The sequence below is a fragment of the Stigmatopora nigra genome, chromosome 15 (assembly GCF_051989575.1).
Source record: "Stigmatopora nigra isolate UIUO_SnigA chromosome 15, RoL_Snig_1.1, whole genome shotgun sequence".
NCBI classification, from domain to species: Eukaryota; Metazoa; Chordata; class Actinopteri; order Syngnathiformes; family Syngnathidae; genus Stigmatopora; species Stigmatopora nigra.
The window spans coordinates 10903267-10925965 of NC_135522.1; the positions used below are offsets into that span (position 1 = coordinate 10903267).

Below are 22699 nucleotides of genomic sequence, written 5' to 3' on the forward strand. Positions count from 1 at the left end.
TTTGAAAATCATTGCAATATATTTCTAAATACAGTTTTTAATCCCACATCACATTTTCTGAACCGCTTTATTCTCACTCGGGTCGCAAGGGGTGCTGTCCCAGCTGACTTCGGGCCAGAGGCGGGGGAGACTCTGAATCGGTGGCCAGGCAATTGCAGGGCACAAGGACACCAACAGCCATTCACGCCTAGCCTCATACCTTGGGGCAATTCAGTGTCAAATCTGCCAACCATGCATGTTTTTTGAAATGTAGGAGGAAACCGGAGTACCCACGCTGGCCCGGGGAGAATATGCAAACTCAACACGGGTGGACCGACCTGGATTTGAACCCAAGACTCCAGAGCTGTGAGGCCGACGTGCTCACCACTCAAGACGCCAGGCCGGTCAACTGTACTCATATTAGTTATCTCCATACATATTTTACAATTTGAGGGCACAGATAATTAAATGTGATCCAAAAAGTAGTAAACTGCAGGTATATTGCTAAATTGTTTCAGGGTGGCCTGGCAGCAGAGTGGTAAGTGCGTTGGCCTCACAGTAGGTGGACCTGGGTTCAAATCCAGGTCGGTCCACTTGTGAGGAGTTTGCATGTTCTCCCTGGGCCCGTGTGGGTTTTGAAATGTAAAATATTTCCCACTCCAGACTAATTAAACCACTTTTCAATTCATTACAACGGTAAATCAGATTCTGGTAATTGATTGCTTCGTTATGTATACTAAAAGGGATTTTCTAATCTGATATTTAGCCACGCCTTTTCTTTGACGACGTTACAGTGACGTCACTGCCACATAAAACTAGATCACGCGAGATTGTTTTTCTTTTCCAGTGTACAGGCGACGAAGATGAATGCGAAAATCAACTACGCTCACGTAAAGCAATGTTTAATTGCCTTTTGCTCTATTTTGAAATTAATGTACGTAGACATTCCCCCTTGAACAGAACAAGATCATGAATAACTTTAAAATAAGCAACTGGATGTCGAGTAGACGCTTGCTATAACATTGCTAGCTGGTTAGCGTTCTAACTTCAATGAAACCAACACGTGGTGGAGGACCGTATTCTGGAAAAGAACGCCAAACCAGGTTTAGAATGGGTAAGATCATGATGTTTACTTGGAGATATACCCAAGATTATTAATGTTGTGTTTCTGATGAGTTTGTTATCCCTGTCTGAAAACAACGTGTGGAAACAAAAAAATCTGAATATACCAGCACATGGCATTATACGAGTTCTATACAAGGCAAGGATTTCAGCACTTATGCCCTATTTTTTCCTCTTTCAGGTGAATTCGGCTCTAGTTGATTTCGAATGGAGACAAAGAAATTACAGGTTAGTCCACACTATTTGACGACTTAATAGTGTTCTATTCCGCTCTTTGATGATAACTAGGAAGTGCCGTCTGATGCGATAACTGACGATGCTATGTTCAGATCTGAGACATGGCTCCGGGCTTAAATGATTATTTGTATACAAACTGATCACAAGAATAATTGACATTTCTCTTGTAAGGTGCCATTTATGGAACAGATGCGGAAAGGAGATTGATACAGGTAAATGTTTGACTTGATTTGTGGACATTAAAGCCTGTGATGACATAAGTTATCCCTGTCTGAACAACAATGTTGAGTCATGGTAACCTGAGGCTTGACGAGTCACTTTCATTTATTGTGTTCAATCTATTCTGGAAATACTGTATTTTTTTTCAAATCTTTTTCAGGATAAAATGCAACCATTGGGATGGATGAACTGAGCTCAGTACAACTCAAATAAACCTTTATTTGAACAATTTTCTTATAAACAAGTTTGCACAAAAATGTGATGTTGAAATGGTATCATAAAGCTAAGGTGTTCTGTCTGCAAGACTTTTTCTTCAAGTTCTGGAGGAAGATTTGCTGCTCTTCAAGGTAGTCATGGTCCTGTGCACAAGTAACTTAATTTAGTGGATGAGAAAAAATGCATGCACAAGTTCCTGATGTTACTTCAAATTGAGATTTTCAATAAAAGTTGAATAATAAAGTCCTGTGTCTGTTGTTTACTATAATAAGCTAGAATGGATTGGATGTAATAGTTAACAAAACTGAGACATGATCACTTAATGCAGGTCCTGCCAGTTTAAAAATAGCATGGATTTTTGCTTTAAACTTATCAATAATGAGTTTGCTTCCACTTGTTCTGAAAGTGTATTCCCATAAATTAGAATACTGGTTGTAACAATTGAAGTTCAAAAGGGTTACATTTGTAGTGGAATACTTTGCAGAGGGCTAAATTCAAAATGTTTAACTACAGTGTTCCCATGGTCAGCGTGGTTAATGGGGACCGGGACCACCCACGATACGTGAATTTCCGCGAAGTAGGGGTTCTCCAAAAATGCTTAATTCTAATTTAATAAAAAAAAAACTTTTTTACCCCCCTGTATACAGTACACTATATAGAATACGGGTAGAGAGAGTGAAATTGATGTTAAGCAAAAAAACAGTAAAATATGTTGTCTCAATGTAATATTTGTATTTTTTTCCCCAAAAAATCTGACTCACCTGACTTTCAAGTGGGAGGCCGGGATTGGAATCTTGGTGTTTTTTTTTTTTTTAAGAAAAAAGCCTTACAAAACTATGTAGTGTTTTGAAAAAAAAATGCATAAATATACCAATATTTGTAACAGCCAAAACAATAAATACAACTGCTTACTTTAGGGAGCCTGTGGCCCAGTGAATAAGTCATTGGGCTCCCACCTCTTTAGACCTGGGTTCAAATCCCAGTTTGCTCTGCTTTGTAATTTGACCTAACTTTTCCCACTTGAAGGTACAATAAAGGACTAAGTATGATCTGGGTGTGAAAAGAGACAAAAAAACAAATACTACTGCCTAATATTGGAGAGTGGTGGCCCAGTGGATAAGTCATCAGTCTCCCACCTCTGTGGTCCTGGGTTCAAATCCCAGTGCATGCAAATATTTTCCCAATATTATTCAGTTAAAAGAATAAGTTCTAATGCCTAAGTGTCTAACTGAATAAGTATTGAGTTGTGGATGAAGCATTTTGTCCAAAAAATGACTAAGTGTTTCACCCCATTTCCTTGGATAAAATGTTTCAACACCTATGTATAAGTGGGGCACGAGTTGGTGTAGTAGGTTGCACACTCGCCTTCGGCCGGAGAGATGTGGGATCGATCCCCGGTGTCGGCGGTTGACGACTGAGCAAGCGGTCGAGAGTCAGCCGAAGGCCGACTCGAGAACGCGACATAAAGCGGCCCCTTCCAACTGTCTTCCGAACTGCCGAAGGCAGTTCGGAATAGAACCTTTTACTGAAAAGTATGACTAAGTGTTCAATATAAATTAAAAAGTTTTTTTTTCTTATTCCATTTACTGAACTACATGGTGTACTGATCAGCCAAACGACAGCGTGAATCGAACCCAGGTCTCCCAGACGGGAGTCCAGTGATCTAACCTCTGCGCCATCAAGTGGCTACACTTTCCTTGGTAATCATTTGAGTGTCTTGACAAGAAGTACACAGAAACAACTAAGTGAAAATGTGTCCCCACGGGAGTCCAGTGAACAAGCCCCTGCGCCACCAAGTGAATACACTTTCCTTTGTAATCATTTGAGTGTCTTGACAAGAAGTACACAGAAACAACTAAGTGAAAATGTGTCCCAACTAGGATTTGAACCCAGGTCACCCAGACAAGAGACAGGTGAGTTAACCACTGCGCCACAACTTGGCTACCCTCGCCTTTGTCATCATTGGAAGTTCTTGACTACAAATACATAGAAATAACTAAGGGAAAATGTTTCCCAACCAGGATTTGAACCCCAGTCTGCCACATGGGACTCAGGTGAACAAACCTCTAAACCACAAATATACATATATATATAAATATTTATATACATCCATATATAAGTATATATATATATATAAATATATGTATATGTATGTGTATATATACACACATCAATAAAAAGATGATATTAATATATATATATATATATATATATATATATATATATATATATATATATATATATATATATATATATATATATATATATATATATATATATATATATATATATATATATATATATATATATATATATATATATATATATATATATATATATATATATATATATATATATATATATATATATATATATATATATATATATATATATATATATATATATATATATATATATATATATATATATATATATATATATATATATATATATATATATATATATATATATATATATATATATATATATATATATATATATATATATATATATATATATATATATATATATATATATATATATATATATATATATATATATATATATATATATATATATATATATATATATATATATATATATATATATATATATATATATATATATATATATATATATATATATATATATATATATATATATATATATATATATATATATATATATATATATATATATATATATATATATATATATATATATATATATATATATATATATATATATATATATATATATATATATATATATATATATATATATATATATATATATATAAATCCTGAAAAAAATCTGCAAGCTCTGATTCTGCGGTAGCTGAAGCGCGAAGTAGCGAGGGAACACTATTTACTTTAAGCTTTAACAGGTATTTTTAACCCACAAACTAGAATAGTTGAGTAAAATTTGAAGTAAATGTTTTTTTGTTGTAGGCAAATTGCTGCAACTGTCCAAGCAAACAAGTAATTATTCAGAAAAATGTGAGTTACCCTTCGTGAATTGTATTTCCATATAGCCAGGCTTGCCTGAAGTGACACAGATTGAGGATTATGTATCTGAGAGGTGTTCAGGGTTGGCTTCATCTTTGGGTCTAGCAATGCTGGACCTAAAAAGAAGTTACAGATCAAAATGATAATTGAATGAACAATTCAAAATTTGTGGAATTGAATGCACTGACTTCACCTGCTAGAATGGGGCTTGTATGTGCTAAAGAGCCACTTGGAGCCTCTGGTTTATGCTGTGTTTGTCCCTGCTGATTCAATCGTGTTCGGTCCTATAATAGTATGATGGTTGATTATAAAACATCTGCAGTTATTGTTCAATGTCTTCACATTCTTAATGAAATACCTCAAGCGCATTTTGTTCAAGATGCCTCAGCCTCTCAATCTGGGAATGAATAGTTCTCAGCCTTGTCTGGTGCTCAAACTCCACATGTTTGGCTTCCTGCAGTGCTTGTTCTCCTTCCTCATACTTTTCCGCTGCTAGCTGTGCACATCAAGGGGCAAAGTTATGCAAACCACCTCACAGCTTAGACCAAGGGTGTCAAACATACGACCCGCGGGCCGGATCCGGCCCGTCTGGTGGTTTGGTACGGCCCAGGGAAGAAAGCTGCATTGTATAAAAAAAATACGATTTTTCTTTAAAATTTGTAGTTATTGTATTATCCGCTAGGGGACGCAGTGTTTTAGTACTTGCAGACAACATGAATTGACATTTATTTATGTTCTTATGTTATTCTCTTGTTCATAATATATTGTTCATAATGTAAAAGGAAAATCCTGTTAATAAACATTTTGATAGTTTACTCATTCTTTTGACTAATTATTAGTATTAGTGACTAATACAAAGGAAAAAAGTGGGCTTATTGTTAGTTCTGTCATTTTGCAATGAGTTTACTGGTCCGGCCCGCTTGATCTCAAATTAAGTTGTATTCGGCCCGCAGACCAAAAGGAGTTTGACACCCCTGGCTTAGACCAATTTTTAAACCCTTTCAAGCATCCCCCAAACCCCCCATTTTGGAGGTGAAATCTTTAACCCGACCCAAAATTTGGGACAGGTCAGGCCTAAAATGTCAATTATTATGTTGGGTTTACCTCTCGCTGAAAAAAAAAAAGTATACTAAAATCATGTGTGGTCCGTTGCTGACTTTTGACTATAAACACATGTTTATAAAAATGTATACTAAAGGTGCTTGGCTCTCATACGAGAGCAAAAAGACTGGTAACTCAATGCTGAGCAGGCATTTAAACAGTTGAAATTGTCAAACATCTATATTACATATAAGATGTAAATGTTTATGCAGCCTTTAACTAAGATTTTGTTACAAGAGACAGGCTTTAATTTGTTATTATATATCCCAATTTGGAAGTCTCGCGTGAGTCTTCACAAATAAATTATGATATTTCGGATTTACTTCGGGCTCGGTCCTGCAAATCAATTTAATTTACCGGGCCAGGCCCTAATTCCCACGGGCCCGTTCGGGTTGTGCTGAATTTTTTCGGGCCAATCTTACCTCTACCCCACTTACTTCATGTAATAACTGAATGCCATTGATGACACGAGACATCCATTTCATTTTGAATGGGAGTCATTCCTTTTTAAATGAACTGGCTTTAGAGTGTTCATGGTGTAATGAGTGTTTATTCTTTTTTTTAAATTTACTCTCAATACAATGCAATAATGATTAAGAATTTAATCTCAACTCATTTTATCGGATGTGTGGGTTAGAGTGGGTGGTTAGCGCGTCGGCCTCACAGCTCTGGGGTCCAGGGTTCAAATCCAGGTCATGTCCATCTGTGTGAAGTTTGCATGTTCTCCCTAGGCTTGCGTGGGTTTCCTCTGGGTACTCCAGTTTCCTCCCACATTCCATAAACATGCATAATAGGCTGATTGGACACTCTAAATTGCCCCTAGGTATGGGTGTGAGTGTGCCTCTTTTAAAAAGTAGTATTTAACTCATTGCATTCCATTGACGGCAATAGACGTTCAATTCATTCAAACTGGGAGGACTTGCTGTGAATGGTTGGTTTTCAGTGCCCTTAATGGCGCTATACATCCAATCTATTTTGACTGGGAGTGGCAAATGAAAGTGCCCTGAATAGCTAGCTGTCCAATGGAGTAAACATGGTGTCCCTGGAAAGGTTCCATTAATAATTTCTGTATGAATGTAATAAAGACTAAAATAACACAGATAAGACATATTGACCTCAAAATTGTGAATTACCTTGCTGAAGGCATCCACCTCTTGTGCTCGGATTTTTAGCTTTAGAGCAGTGTTGCTTATTCTCTCTTTTTCTCGATCCAGCTCTGCCTTAAGTTGTTCTAGAGCTTCTCTCTCCTCCATTACAGCTGTCTCTTTCAGTTTCAGCTCTCCGCTGCGAAGTTTCAAATCTGCTTGTTCCTATAACAGCAAAAATATACTTTTCTTAACACAGTGGCTTTGCTCAAAATGGTTTGGTCATGGTAGTTTCCAATCAATTTGTAATGTGTGTGTATTGGGGAGGCTTCTGCAAATGAAAAGAACTTTCATCGCCCACTTCCAAACTAGCCCCATTAAAGAAAAAAAGACAAAAAAAAGTTAATGCATTGACATAAAATTACATAATAATTAGCTTATCTCTCAGTTGATTGTTAACAGATTATTTCACTTAGTAGCTATTGGTGCTGGACATTGAAGTGGGTCTCAAATAAAAATGTATTTTACCCTCATCTATTCATAGCTGAATGAACTCCCTAATTTCTTAAATACAATATCATACAAATAGAAATATTGTAGTTATCTTGTTTTTTTTTGCTAGTTCATTACAATACCATACTGTTTTAGAGAAAAATTCTGACATAAGCCTAAATTCGATACCACCCTTCACTCATAATTGTAAATTGTGCACATTTGTGGACGACAGACTTCGCCTGTAGTTTACCTGTGCCCGGAATATTATTTAATAAAAGCTTCAAAGGTCACTGTTCATCATCTCCAGCCAGTATTTGGACAATCAACATCTTCCACATCCGAAATGAATTGAACCAGCGAAGAAAGAAAGAGCACCCTTCCTTCAACAACGTACAATCCACTTCAAATTGATTAGACATCTACTTTTGATGAATTCATTTCAATTCACAGCAGATGAATGATGAATGTGACATGATTGGAAGTCTATTATTATCTTGGGAAAGTAGCAACTGCTTTTTTTTGTGGCGTGTGTGGGCGGTCCGGTGGGTGAGTGGTTAGCGTGTCGGCCTTCCAGTGGGAGACCTGGGTTCAAATTCAAGTCAGTCTACCTGTGTGGAGTTGGCATGTTCTCCCCGGGCCTGCATGGGTTTTCTCCGGGTACTCCGGTTTCCTCCCACATTCCAAAGACATGCATGGTAGGCTGATTGGACACTATAAATTGCCCCCAAGTATGAGTGTGAGCGTGACTGGTTGTTTGTCTCCTTGTGCCCTGTGATTGGCTGGCCAACAAATCCGGAGCCCGAAGTTAGCTGGGATAGGCTCCAGCACCCCCACGACCCTAGTGAGCAACTGGAAACTTGATCTTGAAAAGTAAATATTGCAGAGCATCAGCACGTTATTTTTTAGTACTCCCAATTCCAATGAGGACATTTTAATACTATATCATTATTGGTGCCACACTACTAAAAAACAGATTCAGCTCACTTGCACAAGACTCATGATAGAGTCTTCTCTTCTCTCCATAATTGTGCTGACATCCTGTTCGACCCTTTCTCGCCGCTGCTTCTCCTGGACATGAAAGATCTTCCACTCGGCTGCCAACTTCCTTCTCTCCTCTGTGCACTGCTGCATCACTGCCTTCTGTTCTTCCAGCAATGCGCTCTAATGGGCAGGGAAAAAGGAAGAGTCACATTTTCACTTTTTTTCCATGACATTACATAGAAGTAATTAGCCCAGCCTAAGACTGACCTTGGCTCTTTCCAACTCCTCTCTTTCCATGTTCATCTGCATGGTCGTGGAACGTCGTTCTTCTTCCAGGCTTTTCAATGAAGACTCTACCTTGGCCTTCTCTGCAGTCACATTCCAGCGCTCCTAAAAAAAAAAAAGCAAAATGGTATCATCACTATCTTAGGATGGAAACTTAAGTTTTAGTTTACAAGTATTACAATATTGTCTTGAATTAGTATTATTGTATTTTATAGAACTAAGATGTAACTTAATTCAGTCATATTGACATTATAATTTGAGCCCGTAAGGTTGTGACAATATATCAATAAGCTGATACAGTGCCGTGAAAAAATATTTGCCCCCTTCCTGATTTCAGTTTATTTTCTTCATATTTAATATTTATCACACGCAAAGGCTTCAGAATATAAAATCAATTTTCGTAGAAAATGCAGTTTCTAAATGATGCACTCAGAACTGAAGAAGCGATATTTCATTGTAGAAGAATGACACGCCAAGTAATATAAGAGGCACAAAAGGACACCACCATCTTCCCTTCTTCTGTTTTGTTCCAATTGAATTTCCCATTGCAGACATTACCCTGTGAAGAAATACTATGCCGAGAGCTTTGTTTGGATTTTTAGTCGCCATTGAAAATACTTCCTCCTCCTGGGCCATTTACACAGGCATATTAACTTCCCTATGATATTGACCCTAATAATGTGCTTTTGATTCATACAGTATCTCAGAAATACCACATGTGGTGCTTTTTCTCAAGATTTTGCCTTCAAAGTAACACATTTGTACTCCCTATTAAAACATGAATTTGGAGGTAAAAAAATGTGAATCGTGCATAACTATATACATTTATAGAACCACACATGATATAACTACATTAAAATCGATAAAATAAGTCAAACAGCAGCATTCACTTTACTTAAGCAATGCAATGCTGAAACTAGCTTGCAACTCAATTTTGGTTCACAATGGAAGAAAACAAAGCAGGCCAAATGAAATCTGGTACAACCTGACTTACCTTCTCAATTTGTCTCTGCTGTTCATTAATCTGAGTGTCCATCCTGGAGATGATTTCCTTAAGATATGTCTTCTCCTCCACCATAACTTTCTGTTGTTGAACCAAACGATCCTGTAGGACTGAAACAAAAACAATGTGATTAATCAGTTGATTTTAGTGTACCCTAATCATTGTGAGTGTGAGGCGGATACTTTGAAGCTGCTCATCTCTGTGCCTCGTCCCTTGCTCCAAACCATTGGTTGTGTGTTTGTGCCTGCTCTCGACCAATGAGGATAAATCACCAAGCCGATAGGAAAAATGCTCCATCTTTTCTATCACTAGCGTCAGAGACCTAGAGAAATTGTATCAAATTATGATTACCATACAAATAAAAACTATTATAAATACTCTGTTATACTATTATCAGCATAACATTTTCAAGTTGATAATGATATTTAGAAAAATACGTTAAAAAGTCTTGAGTTGAATGAGTTTATCTGTAAATGTGAATCCTTTTGCACAGGGAAGGTGGCCAACCCCCCGATTCCAAATGGACTGGACGTCTTGTACCATAAATACCAGGCAATGAGTAAACATGGAAAATTAAAAAAAATCTCTATTTCTAGTAAGAGTAGGGCAACATTGAAATTACTATCCTGCGAAAATCAACAAAATAAATAATAAATGACCTAGCGCACTATAAGAAAAAAAATGAATAGATAAACATTCCATGTGCTCAAAATACAGTAAAAAATATTTATGGTCATATGGTTTAAACCAGTGGTGGGCAAACTTTTCGGCCCGGGGGCCACATTGGCAGATGGGCCGGGTCAGCACAAAATATGATACATATAAAAAAAGTGCATCCATTAACAGTACATATGAAACATAAAAAGAAAAAAAAGGACTAAAGTATTAACATACTCATCATTAAAGTAAAAAGTATAAAGTAAAGTAAAAAGGAATGTATTAAGAAATAATAAAATGTAATTTAGAAAAAGATAGAGGAGCTGTAAAACACGAAAAACAAATAAGAGTGGACAGAGCTACAGCTACTGGCTTCCGCATGAAGGCGCCATCTTGGGAATAAAAAATTAAGAAAATATTTTGACAACGTCGGCAGGTCGTAGTTTGCCCATGTCTGGTTTAAACTATTAAAGGAAATACCATATAACCTCCATTGTCCCATTTCCGTAGTAAATAAGTAAAGAAAATCATAAAAAAATACAATTAACCGTGTTGGCAAGGATAATACAAAAGAACCCACAAGTAAATCTGTCCTAATAAATAAATGTCAAACCTGGTCTCAGATGTTGCACTTGTCACGGCATCAATCTCTTCTTCTTTTAGTTTTTTCAGTCTACTGACATGGTCTTCATGGTCTTTCTTCATCTCTGAGATAGATTTCCTAAACATCACAGAAAAGAAAGTGTTAAAAAAACATAAAAGAGGCACTACAATGCAAATGATGCCTTTTTCTTAAATCATACATTTTTAAACAGTCAAAAAAGACCATTGTGTGGAATTGTAGTCTCAGTTAGTTCATCCCAAATGTGGTTCTTCCACACAGTATACAAATCAAACCATAATTATCATTGCCTTGTGAACTCAAGCATGACCATGCAGAAAGAGAAACAGGCTTCATTCAAACAGGTTTAAATGATGGGGAGGAAGCTCATAGTACCTTCTGATGTGGTTTGATAGACAAGGTCCACAATAATGATGATCTCTTTAGTGATATACAAATTATAACTATACGAGTCAGGAAATCTATCTACAATTTCACATGCTTATCTACCAAAGAGAAAAACAAGCTACAGTGTTACCTTCGAGATACGAGCTTAATTCGTTCCGGGACTGAGCTCGTATGTCGATATTCTCGTAACCCGAACGAATGAAATAGCGAGAGAGAGGGAGGGAGTGACATGCTGTTCTCATAAAAAGCCTCTCGTATACTCGGCCATCCGGACGGGCGCATCAAGAAGCATCTCGTATGCTCGTATCTCGTTTGCTCGTATCTCAAATGTGTCTCTTATCTCAGGGCAAAAATGTGCTTGGAATTTTTCTCGCATCTCAAATTTCTCATATGTTGGGACACTTGTATGTCAAGGTATTACTGTAGTATCAATTCGAGCCAGCATATCCCATGTCTAAAATAGACCTTCAGTCCCCGCCTCACACACACTACAAACACACTTACCACTGTAAATCTCGCAGTCTCTCTAAATCACGGTCTTGTTCTTGCTGAAACTGGGCCAGTTTACGCTGGTAGTGAGCCTGCAGCTCTGAACGTTCCCTCTCAGCTGCTTGTGTTAGCGCGGTCAAGCGTTCGATTAAATCTTCGGTCTCCAGTCGCATACGTGTCTCCCGCTGGGCTGCCGATTCCTCAAGAAGTTTCACGCGTGTCCTGGAAGGAACACACGGAATGTCTGAATTATAACTGACCTTTAGGAACAAATACATGAACCAAGTTATTTGCTATTGTGGAATTAATACTTGTGTGTATTTTCCATGAGTTCCATATCTTGTGTATATCTCTGCTGCATACTTGTCACCAACATCTGGCTGTGATCTCTCTCCATCTGTAGAGTCTTAGCCTGGACAAGAACCGATAGTGCATAGAATTTAAACAGCCACCAATATTGTATTCAAATGTATATAGAGTTACTATAAGAGGTTTGGTTACTTTTAACATTTCTCACATTACATTATGGAACTGTGTGGCAAGAATCACCATATTTTACAGTAATACCTCAACATACGAGTGCCCCAACATTCGATCAATTTGAGATACAAATAAAATTGAGCAAATATTTAAGATGAGATATGAGACAAATTTTGATATACAAGCATGCAACCAGATTGGCCAAGGCGAGGGGCTGCTTTTGAGAATGAGCACTGGGCGGAGCGATGCATTTTTTTCTGTTTTTTGTCTTCCCCCTTTTAGTCAGTGCAGAATGGCATAGCTTGCTCGCTAATACGAGAGGAATATACTACATCTCGTTGGTAATTGGTCTTGCGTTATCCTATTGTGAGGGCAATATATATATAATACTGGATGAATAAAGTTATCCAATCCAATTTGTGTGCATCATTTTCTGAATATATTGGGGAAGCAAACATTTCTTGATAGGTTCTTTTTAAAACGGCAGCTGAAAGTCACGGTGGAGAGAGGTATGAAAATGTAAAACTTTGAAAAACAGTTAATGTGTTTAAGAAGATAAGGGCATCCTACTCCCATAGACCGCTTTTGTGAGGCTACCCTTGTTCATACTAGATTTGACTAAATATTTATTATAGTTTAGATTTGTATAAGTCCTTACAGAATTTCTTTTAAATTTCATGTGCAAAGTATACAATCCACATTTAGCACTTTGTGCTTCACAGAGGACATTACCCAACTTTTCTTTAAGAGCTTCAAAATATTTTGATTATTATGCCATTACACATTTTAATTTTATTTTTTTTAATCTTCCCCAGCCTTTAGACCTTAAACTGTTCATACATTTGATGCTTCACCTACTCAATTTTGTCACGTCTCCATTCCCTGCCATTATGTTAGTGTTTTCTTGCCACCTAACCTACTGCATATGCAAGGACAGTATGCCAACAAAGATTGCCCTATAGAGTTTGAGTACCTGTCCCTCAAGTTGAATGATCCGTGCCTGTAAATCCTCCTCAACCCCATGGTGATGATGCTCATTGGGAATTCGCGGGGCCCCAACATCCAAAACACTCGGGAGCCCCAATAACTGTGGTTGCATTATCTTTAGGACAGAAGCATTAACCATGTGAGAACTTTTTTTTTTTAAATGTGCGGCATTACATGTAATGAAACAAATATTAACCTGTTGTTGGACCAATAATTGCTGCAGGCTGTCAGCTGAAAATGGCACCTGCTGACAGGAAAAAAAATAATTTCAACACACTAAGGTAAAGAGAAATACGTCTATTATGATAAAACAATACCTGTTGCTTGAGAGCAGCTGATGTGTTTGGCATTAGGTTTGGCTGTGGGAGCACTGGGGGAAAAAAAACAAAATGTGAAAGAAAACATATTTTAGAAGTAGACAAGTACTGTTGTCACAAAACTAAAATCAAAATGTGTTTTGATTTGTTTTAAACTATTGAACATCCAATTGTACGGCTCTTGAAAAATAAAAATAAAACATCTTCTGAAATAAGTTAATCACTAGTAGATGTCCAATCCACTTGAAATGGGAGGGTGGGAGTAAAAAATGTTTGTTCATTCATCATTAGTGGCAGCCAATGAGTCAACAAGAAAAACAAAATTATTACCTTTTTATTGAGTAGTGCAAAACCAAATCAACCCAATGTCACTAAATTACTGGTGCAAAAAAAAAAAAAATAGATACTTTTGCAATCGAATATCCTAGTCAGATAATATTTCAGTATCGTTACTTCCACAGTTCATTCATTAAAAAACATGTGAAGATACAGAAGATGAAATTTCAACACTACCTTGCTTTACTTTCTCTTCTCGTTTTGGGGCAGATTGTGCAGAAAGACTTGGGTGTCCAAGTGAAGTACATAAAATAAATACATATATATTTAGAAAAAAATGTAATTAGAGGAGGATCATGTATAAAAGCAGAAATTAAAATATATTATAATTTATTAAATGGTCAGAGCTTACCCAGCATCTTTGGAAGTTGGCAATTGTTTATTTCTCCCTCTGAAGACTTGTGATGAAACTTCCTTACTGAAAACCATACCATTTAATACTCCCATATTCCAAATCTTCCAAAGTAAGATCCATTAAAAGTTTATACTAAGGATGTACCAATCTGTTTTTTAATTCAAGTCCAAGCTCATTGATTTAGAAGATTTGTCGATACTTCATAAATGTATTAAGAAGTGCAATTTTTCCCCCAATTTTAAGTTAACTACAATAGGATTGTAAGTACAGAATTAGTTTAAACAAACACAAAAAAAATTACAAATCCCTTTTTGCAAATCAGTTGTGAAACACAAAATAAGTTTACAAACAAATTATATTTTCTTCTTGCCTAGAATTGACATTGTAACTTTTGTGAGTTTCCGATATTAAAAATTGAAGATTTTTCAGATGACACTGATTGTATTCATATAATACTGTTTGATCTTGGCCTGGGGGGGTTCATCTGTGATCAATGAGCAGTTGTCTCAGCACAAAACATATGATTGTTTAGCTGGTGCGAGGCTGTGAAGAATCGAGCAGCTTGTGGCCTTTTATGAAGCAAAACTAAAGCCTGTGTTAAAAAAACAATCGCTTTCCTGCAATAGGACTATTACGTAATGGCGAATGTGCAAGCAATATTGTACATGCTCATAAATCCGAATACCTAGCGATTATTTTTTTTTTCTAGTCCTTAATTTGTACGCCTCAATTGACATTTTATAGAAAAAAAATACATCATAACTCTAAAGGCTTACATTGAATGATCAGGTTTCACTGCCATTAACGGCAATACAGCCCAATTTGACTGTTTTTTTTTTTTGTACCAGAATCTGATCCCATAAAATGTATGTGATCGGGCCCAATTTCCAATCACGTAATCAGAGCGGGGATATCCTTAGTATAAACATTGAAAGAGTTAGTAATCATGTCAACATTACCTAACAAGTGATTCCAGATCCACTTCTTCTCCCAGGCCTAAAATCTGCTCTTGATTGGAGATTTTGGCATCAAAATTTGATTCTGACAAAGACTTCTTCCTTCTAAGAGCTCCTGTCAACCAGTCATCATCATCGTCCTCCTCTTTCTTGGGGATTTTGGTAGGATTTAATTTCACTGATTTGGTGTCCGTCAAAGGTGAGGCATTAACTCCCATTTTAGCAGCTGATGTATTATGATCACCAATCAAAGAGGGCTTTCTCTCAAATATAGGAGAAGAAGGAGATTTTGGAGAGTCTTTAGAAGTTTTTCTCACTTTGGTGTCAACATCAAGGTCAATTTGGTTGTCATCTGCTTTGAGACAGAGCCAGTCAGCTGGGTTGCGGGGTCGCGTGGATGAGGGGTTAACAGGAGGCTTTTTATCCAAGGTGAAAGCACTGACACCTTCTGTAGGTAATCTTTTGTTTAACAAAGTAAAAGAGGGCAATGCTTAGTCAGATACATGGAGTATGGCTAATCGGAAATATACAAGCATCGGAACCTTGAATAAATTATAAGTTCAATTTCTTCCAGTTCACAACAAAAACAAATATGATTGACCATATGACAGTTCGTAACTCAATTACTGTCATCCCAAGTATATCTTTGGAATAAAAAAACTGTGTGGTGGTACAGGGTGACCCAAAAAGATGCGTACCCATGAAAATTTCTATTTTGACTTCGATTAAAAAACTATTTACTTCAAATTACAACCACACATTATTCAGTTTATGGAAGACCATTCACCAGAGTTTCAGCTATTTCTGTCAATTTTTAGTCAATTTATGGTTTTCCCAAGATGTGTTCCAAATGTCCACAATTCCGTTGCAAGCAAACCTGTACTCGTCTGACAAAGTTGTCAATCACTTTTACACACTCCTCTTTCGGGATGGCTCTTATTTTTGCTGTGATGGTAGTTTTCAGTTCCTCAATTGTTTGAGATACTCGTTAATTTTTTTTTTTTATCAAATAAAATATGGGTACGCATCTTTTTGGGTCACCCTGTACTTAGTAAAATAAGAACTTTTAAATTAAAAATTGCCAACAACAACAGAGTCAATTTTGACAAGTGAAAATTATTTAACTATATATCTTCATCATAGGTCGTCCATTTCACACATACCTAATGGACTGCCTGAGAGAATGGTGCCCAGAAGCGTTATCTCCCACTGTAGGCTGATAGGACGCAATTGCGGGGTCATTTTCTAAAACAGCCTCTGTGAAATGGAGAAAAAAAAAGACATTCAATATATCTTTATTACATACGTCATGGTATGCGAGAGGTTCAAACCAATCACAGTGAAAAACATTGATATTTTACCTTGAATATTGTAGTTCTTCTCCCGAGACAAAGGCTGTTCCTTCTTATCACCGGAGGGAGGCCAATCTAGACGTTGGGTTTTACAGTTCTCCAGAATCTCATCGAGTCTTGTACGAGCTCTTGGTGGTTGATCACTACAATATTGAGATGATGATGAATGTCCAATAGTGAGGCATTCAACTCTCCCTTCCAAAATGAAGTTAAACCAGTGTACCACGACTAGATGACCAATCCATTTGAAGTTGGAGGTCTGACAGGAAATTAACATTTATCCATTCACTGACAAGCGTATCACTTCAAATTGATTGGATTACCTCTATCAATGGCAGCGATTACGAAAACAGCAGATTCTTTGAGATTTTAAATATATACATAATATTTAGTTATTCTTACATTAGTCTTGCGACATGCTGATAGCTGTAATAATTAATAAATATAAACTGATAATTCTACTTCTATTTCTGTATAGGTGTAAAAACATGTATTGTGGTAGTTATGATGGGGTTAATCTTTGCGGTTTTTCATTCATCGCGGCCATGTGTGGTTTACATTAACCGTGATAGTCGAGGGATTACTGTAGTATTAATTTTGGCCAAAAAATGGTGCCGTTTTAACACTAAATTTATGTCATAAATATAAAACCTGGTGTACGTATGACACAAAAGATGGCAAGAAGAAAAGAGAATCCAACCCTTGCAAAAGGACAATAAAGAATGTTTTGAATTGTTTTTAGATTTAGTAAAAACACTTCAGCAGTATTGATGTATACATATACCATGAAAAACAACAAAATGAAAGTTGTCACCTTTCCCTCTTAGACCAAAGCACATTGTCTTTTTTCTTGAGATTTTCACAGTCCAAGCCAAGTTCATCAATCAAATCATCTTTTGCATCATCAAATGTAAATTCGTTTAGTGTTTTTGATGCACTAGCTGATTTAAAAAAAAAAAAAGGAAAAAAATAATCAGCAAGTGGAGTTTGCTATGGAATTTTTTTTAAAATGTGTTCATGACATGTAATGCTTACTTGTTTCTCTTTTTGTGACAAGTTGTGAAGGTATTATGTTGTCAGGTTTGGTTAACTGCAAATTTGACTTGGATGGTCTTTTGTTTATATTTTGCGGCAAGCCATCCAGTAGGTCAATATAGTCATCTATATCATCCTGGTCATCAACATCTGTAGGGAAAAATTGACACGATTTTGTTCAGATGTGGCCAAAAATGTCAAGCATTCGTTTGGAAGCTGTCTTAGGAAGCTAATAGTATATCTTATAGATAACTTTATGCAAGAGTGGTCATGTCTGCAGTATGGAAATATTTTTTCATGTAATTTTTCATTCTGTTAAGTTGTCAGAAAGGTATACTAGTGATTTGGTATATCCTCAAAATCGTGTGACTCACACTTAAACTTGGTGTAAAATTATATGATCAGAACAACACTTCGATGTCAAGGGGAGATCTTTAGCCCGACCCAACCCGAAATTCGGGTTGTGCCGAAAATGTCAAACATTACTTCGGGTTCGGTTCGGCCAGGCTTCTCTTTCGCTGAATAAAAAGTGGTGTGAAATCGGAATTGTATTCTTATATGTATTTAATCTTGCACACTTTTGCACTCTGATGTATTAAAAGTTACTAGAATAGAAATTTATTTACACCTATTGGTTAAAATGTGCACTACACCTTTTGTACTCCTTCATTTGTATCAATGCCTCCCATTTTTATGACTTGTCTTAGCTCTGATAAAAACACCGTTGAAGCAGCTTTTCGGCGGGAAATAGCTTTGAGGAGCCTGGAGAGTAGTCACACTCTCCGGCATCTGAATTGTTGCATCCCTGCCTCTGCAGACGCGGCCTTAAATTTCATTCTATCTGCCTCAGTGTATGCTCCTGTGTTCGAGTTTATTTAAGTGTTGGCCAGTAAAAAAAGCCTCAAATTGATTGTTGAATATGCAACAGAAACATGCGTTGGCTTTAGTGAATGTAGCCAGAGGAATTGGGAAAATGAAAACCTTACCAGAAAAGCTGAATTTCTTGTTAGTTGCAACAGATGGATTTTTCTTCTTCCCTTCAATTGCGGCTTCATCTACGTTGTGGGTAAAACAAAGCTCTTAATATCAGATAAGTCAGTCGATAAAATCAATAAACTGCTTTATCATAATAATCATACTACTAATAATAAGGAAACTACTATATTACCTTCTTCCCTTAATTTTATACCACTTGAAAAATCTGGTCCTGGCAAAAAACCCTTATTGTCATTCTGTTTTGTTTCCTCGGCTGTGGAATTAATTGTTTTCTTTAATGATGGATTCAGATCAGTAGGGCCCTGCACAATAGTAGAGTAGAATTAGCAGGTACAATGAGTGGACAATGCAGGAAAAAAACAGCTCTCTGCAGGGTTTCTGTTGCAAAAATTAAAGGTAAAAGTGGTCATTCAGTAATCCAAATAGGTTCGTACCCCATGTACCTTATCGAATCTATGAACAAACTTGAGTGCAAATCTGTCCAATATGACCCAATTAAAAAGTAAAAAATCTATAAGGCTTTAATCCTGCTAAAGCAGTGAATAAACCACATATTTAGAGGTCATTAGGGCTGTTGTGTTAACAAATTTTAGTGGGTGACATTGTCTTATAAAGTATTACCGATGTGTGAAAATACTCTCTAAAGTGATGTGCTAATGCATGGCTCCTATTGGTGTGTTTGGGTCTCAGCTCTCTCACTAACAGGTTCCGCATTTTAGCTTACAGTTTAGCAGAGAGCCATATGCACCCATCAAAGGACATGCTACACTTTTGTAGTACAGACACACCTCTACTTACAAATGCCTCTAGATAGGAAATTTTCAAGTTATGAAATATTTTTATATGCAAATGAGTTCCTCAAGATATGAAAAAGAGATCCAGGTCACAAAATCCTCGCTCCTAATGTGACATGGGTGAAATGTATAGTGCTCACACTGTTTATCGGTGTGGGAATGGAGAACGTTTCCAAGCTGGATGTAAAATCCGAGGTGTCAGACCACTAAGAGAAGCCCCTTTAAATTGCTAGTGGTTGCCCCTGCGGGACAAGTGTCAACCATGAAGGGAGAAAAGTCCCAACTATTTATGGTGACTGTGGGGAACTTCCTAGCAGAGACCAAGGCATGCCCTACCTGCCACTCCTGTTTATTCAATTACCTCCCTAGTTTGAAGGAAATATCTTGTTCAGTGTTATCTAAATGGCCACCAACTACAAGCATAATGGGACACGGGTTCGAAAGTTTCAATTATTGACGAAAGGTGGAAAGATGAATATTTGCCTGGCGTGCAACTGAGAAATGTCTCAGAAATATTAGAAACACCTGCAGATCTGACATTGATTGCAGCAAATGGGATTGAGATGCCTTATATTGGGTGGGTTGAGACAACATTTCATTTAGTCTCCACAGGAGTGGACAGGACAAAAAAAAATATCATTCCAATGTTTGTGACAAGTGGGTGTCATCTGTCCCATCCCATTACAGGGAAACATTTGGGGTGTTAAAGGACGTCCAAATAAACCCAAGTTTCCAACAGCAGCCACCATGCAGAGGTCCACATTATTACAACCATTAACATACCTCAGGAGCTTCTTCATCCAGGTCTGCATCATCAAGCATACTTAAAATATCATCTATGTCAAATGACCTGGAGGATGTGAAAAAAGTGTTCATACAAAAAAAGTAGTATAATTGCTTATGTATTTTATGGTCAAACATACCGATCTCGCGATCCACCACGTCCCAATTTCCTTCCTACTGGCTGTTCTGGTGAATACATAGTCAAAATATATAATTTAAAAACATGTAATTTACTTACTGTTTGCACCAAACGAGCTGTCAAGGATACCTCCATCACGGAACGAGCCTTGATGGAATAAAAGAGGTCATATTTTAGGATGCTCTATATACATACTAATAACAAAAACAAATACAATGGATCATTCACAATAGATAGATGGATTATTAGATCTATAAATATGTGGTGAGCAGGGGTCTATAACAATATGGTGAAGCACTATGATTATACTTTGTCTGCCTGTATGTTATCTATATGATCTTGCTAATTGAAATTTTAAAAAGATGTTCCTGTTTAACAATGAAACAAAATGCAAATGAAAGTTTCCACTAGACCAAGCTTTTCCAGCAGAAAAGCGTCTATTTTAATTTATTGCCTACCATTGACAGTGCTAGCTAGACATTTTACTTATTTTGAAATAAACACAACTCCACATCAAAATGAATTTGCACTCAAAAACACAAGTATTCAAAGGCAGTCCTGCAGGTTAAAATGGACTGGACCTAACAACAACATGGACGATAATGAGTTAAGAAAAACACTTATTTTGAAATACAGTGTTCCTTCGCTACTTCGCGCTTCAGCTATCGCGGACTCAGAGTTTCGCAGATTTCTTTCAGGAAAAAAAAATATAAAAAATGTAAAGATATTAAGTTAAAATTATAAATTACATCATCTTACAAGAGGTGGAAACAAAATATTCAATAAGAATTAGTTATTGCATCAAAGAAATGTTCAATAACATGGTGAGAGTTCAGGAATCGCATTGATGACGTCATGGCTGTTTACAGGCGCATCTTCACCGCCCAAAAAAACAATTTTCACAACTCCCAATAACGATGTTTCTTATGTGCAAAAAAACTGCAGAAGATCCTCCATACGGACTACTATGATGTTTTTTCTTGGTGGTGCTTTTGTGCACGTGTTACACGTTTCTTAATGCATTTTTTAAAGGGGCTCCCCTACTTCGCGGAAATGCACTTATTGCGGGGGGTCCCGGTCCCCATTAACCGCGATAAGCGAGGGAACACTGTACTATAGTGATGCTTTACATATTACACATGCAATGAAATAATTGTGAGCATGACCAAAGTTCTGGAGAAAACAAGACAAAAGATGAGCATTGTTTATTTTTCCATATTTCCAATCGTACCAGCCTCATATCGTAAGGAAATCATTATTGTTAACTTTGTGTCGATATCGTTTGAGGAGGAACATAGAAGTTCTCCAAGGGGAGCTCAGTACTACAACAAGTACATTTAATTCTGTGCAGTGGAGAAAGCATTAGTAGCATTATTTGATCTTTTTACAGTAGACTACAATAGTAAACAGTATTCTTTCGGCACGAAGATATAATGACTAAGAAACTTACTTCCAGGTGATTTCCCTCTGGGCTTGGCAGCCTGCAAAACATATATTTATGGATAAGTCAACAACATGAATTAAAACTGAATATACCCCACGTTGAATGCAGCCTGTCAAGATCAGCTGAACATGTTGGTTTGTTTACCATCATAGGAGCTATTTTAGCAGCAACTTGATTAAGGCGTCTCACGTCTCCAGTGGTGATCACGAATACTCCGATTGCCATTCATGTTTTACTATATAAAGTGGGAATTCAAAGGATAATGGAAAAATTTTTGGAAGAGCTTTGGTTTTGTTCATAAACTCACTCCATCTTGAGATTGGAGCCACCATCGGAGGAAGTACGTTTCCTGTTTTTTCCGCCCATTTGAATTGTGGGTAATAGCGTTTCCCGGGAACCAAATGTCTAAACTACCAATGGTGTCAAAGTGGCGGCTCGGGGGCCATATCTGTTCTGCGCCCTCATTTTGTGCGGCCCAAGTAAATAAATCATGAGTGCCAACTTTCTGTTTTAGGATCAAATTCAAATGAAGATTATAGATGTAAATTATATTTTTATCCATTTTTTCTTTTGATGTTTTTAGGTCAAAAAGCATTTTGTGAAATCTAAAAATAAATATATAAAATATTTATGGGTTTCCACTTTAATATTGAATATGATTTAGAAAATAATGTTTCCATTTGAAATGTAAAACAAATGATTATTATGTTTTCCCTCTAGTAATGCAATGTATTTAAATTGCATTTCATCACGGGACAGCCCGGCAGATGAGTGATTAGCGCATCTCTCTCACAGTGGAAGTCCTCGGTTAAAATCCAGGTTGGTCCATCGATGTTGAG

The 22699-nt window shown here is 36.7% G+C and overlaps 1 protein-coding gene, 1 long non-coding RNA gene and 2 other non-coding genes across 5 annotated transcripts; 3 read left to right on the forward strand and 1 right to left on the reverse strand.

The window, feature by feature from the left end:
• Positions 1-820: 820 nt before the first annotated feature.
• Positions 821-2016, forward strand: LOC144208965 (uncharacterized). The gene is made up of 4 exons (XR_013328953.1): positions 821-1093; positions 1283-1329; positions 1510-1550; positions 1718-2016. It is a non-coding gene; the product is annotated as an uncharacterized LOC144208965 (long non-coding RNA).
• Positions 1372-1438, forward strand: LOC144209231 (small nucleolar RNA SNORD49). Its single transcript, XR_013329057.1, has one exon. It is a non-coding gene; the product is annotated as a small nucleolar RNA SNORD49 (small nucleolar RNA).
• Positions 1579-1648, forward strand: LOC144209230 (small nucleolar RNA R38). Its single transcript, XR_013329056.1, has one exon. It is a non-coding gene; the product is annotated as a small nucleolar RNA R38 (small nucleolar RNA).
• On the reverse strand, positions 1757-22202 carry fbf1 (Fas binding factor 1). 2 transcript variants are annotated; one of them, XM_077735077.1, is made up of 29 exons: positions 22005-22202; positions 21867-21897; positions 20546-20563; positions 20418-20463; positions 20278-20344; positions 18873-19002; positions 18691-18759; positions 17705-17854; positions 17484-17610; positions 16679-16812; positions 16481-16574; positions 15321-15776; positions 14359-14424; positions 14184-14230; positions 13671-13723; positions 13550-13597; positions 13340-13468; positions 12198-12298; positions 11902-12108; positions 11002-11109; positions 9914-10053; positions 9723-9841; positions 8711-8833; positions 8447-8623; positions 7016-7192; positions 5140-5277; positions 4975-5065; positions 4782-4897; positions 1757-1916 (listed from the first exon to the last, which is right to left on the reverse strand). In XM_077735077.1, the coding sequence occupies exons 1-29, from the start codon at positions 22083-22085 to the stop codon at positions 1833-1835; spliced, it is 3327 nt and encodes a 1108-aa protein (XP_077591203.1). In that variant the 5' UTR covers positions 22086-22202; the 3' UTR covers positions 1757-1832. The 2 variants fall into 2 exon arrangements, with proteins under 2 accessions (XP_077591203.1, XP_077591202.1); XM_077735076.1 differs by having other exon boundaries at positions 13550-13600.
• Between the last annotated feature and the right edge of the window lie 497 nt (positions 22203-22699).

Bases quoted from the DNA above. Each gene is read 5' to 3' on its own strand.
- fbf1 (XM_077735076.1), bottom strand. From the start codon at position 22,085: ATGGCAATCGGAGTATTCGTGATCACCACTGGAGACGTGAGACGCCTT. The intron at 17,855-18,690 runs GTAAGGTTTTCA...TTTTCCCTACAG, and splicing joins CAAGAAATTCAGCTTTTCTG to ATGTTGATGACCAGGATGAT. The intron at 13,469-13,549 runs GTTAATATTTGT...TCTGTCCTAAAG, and splicing joins AATTATTGGTCCAACAACAG to ATAATGCAACCACAGTTATT.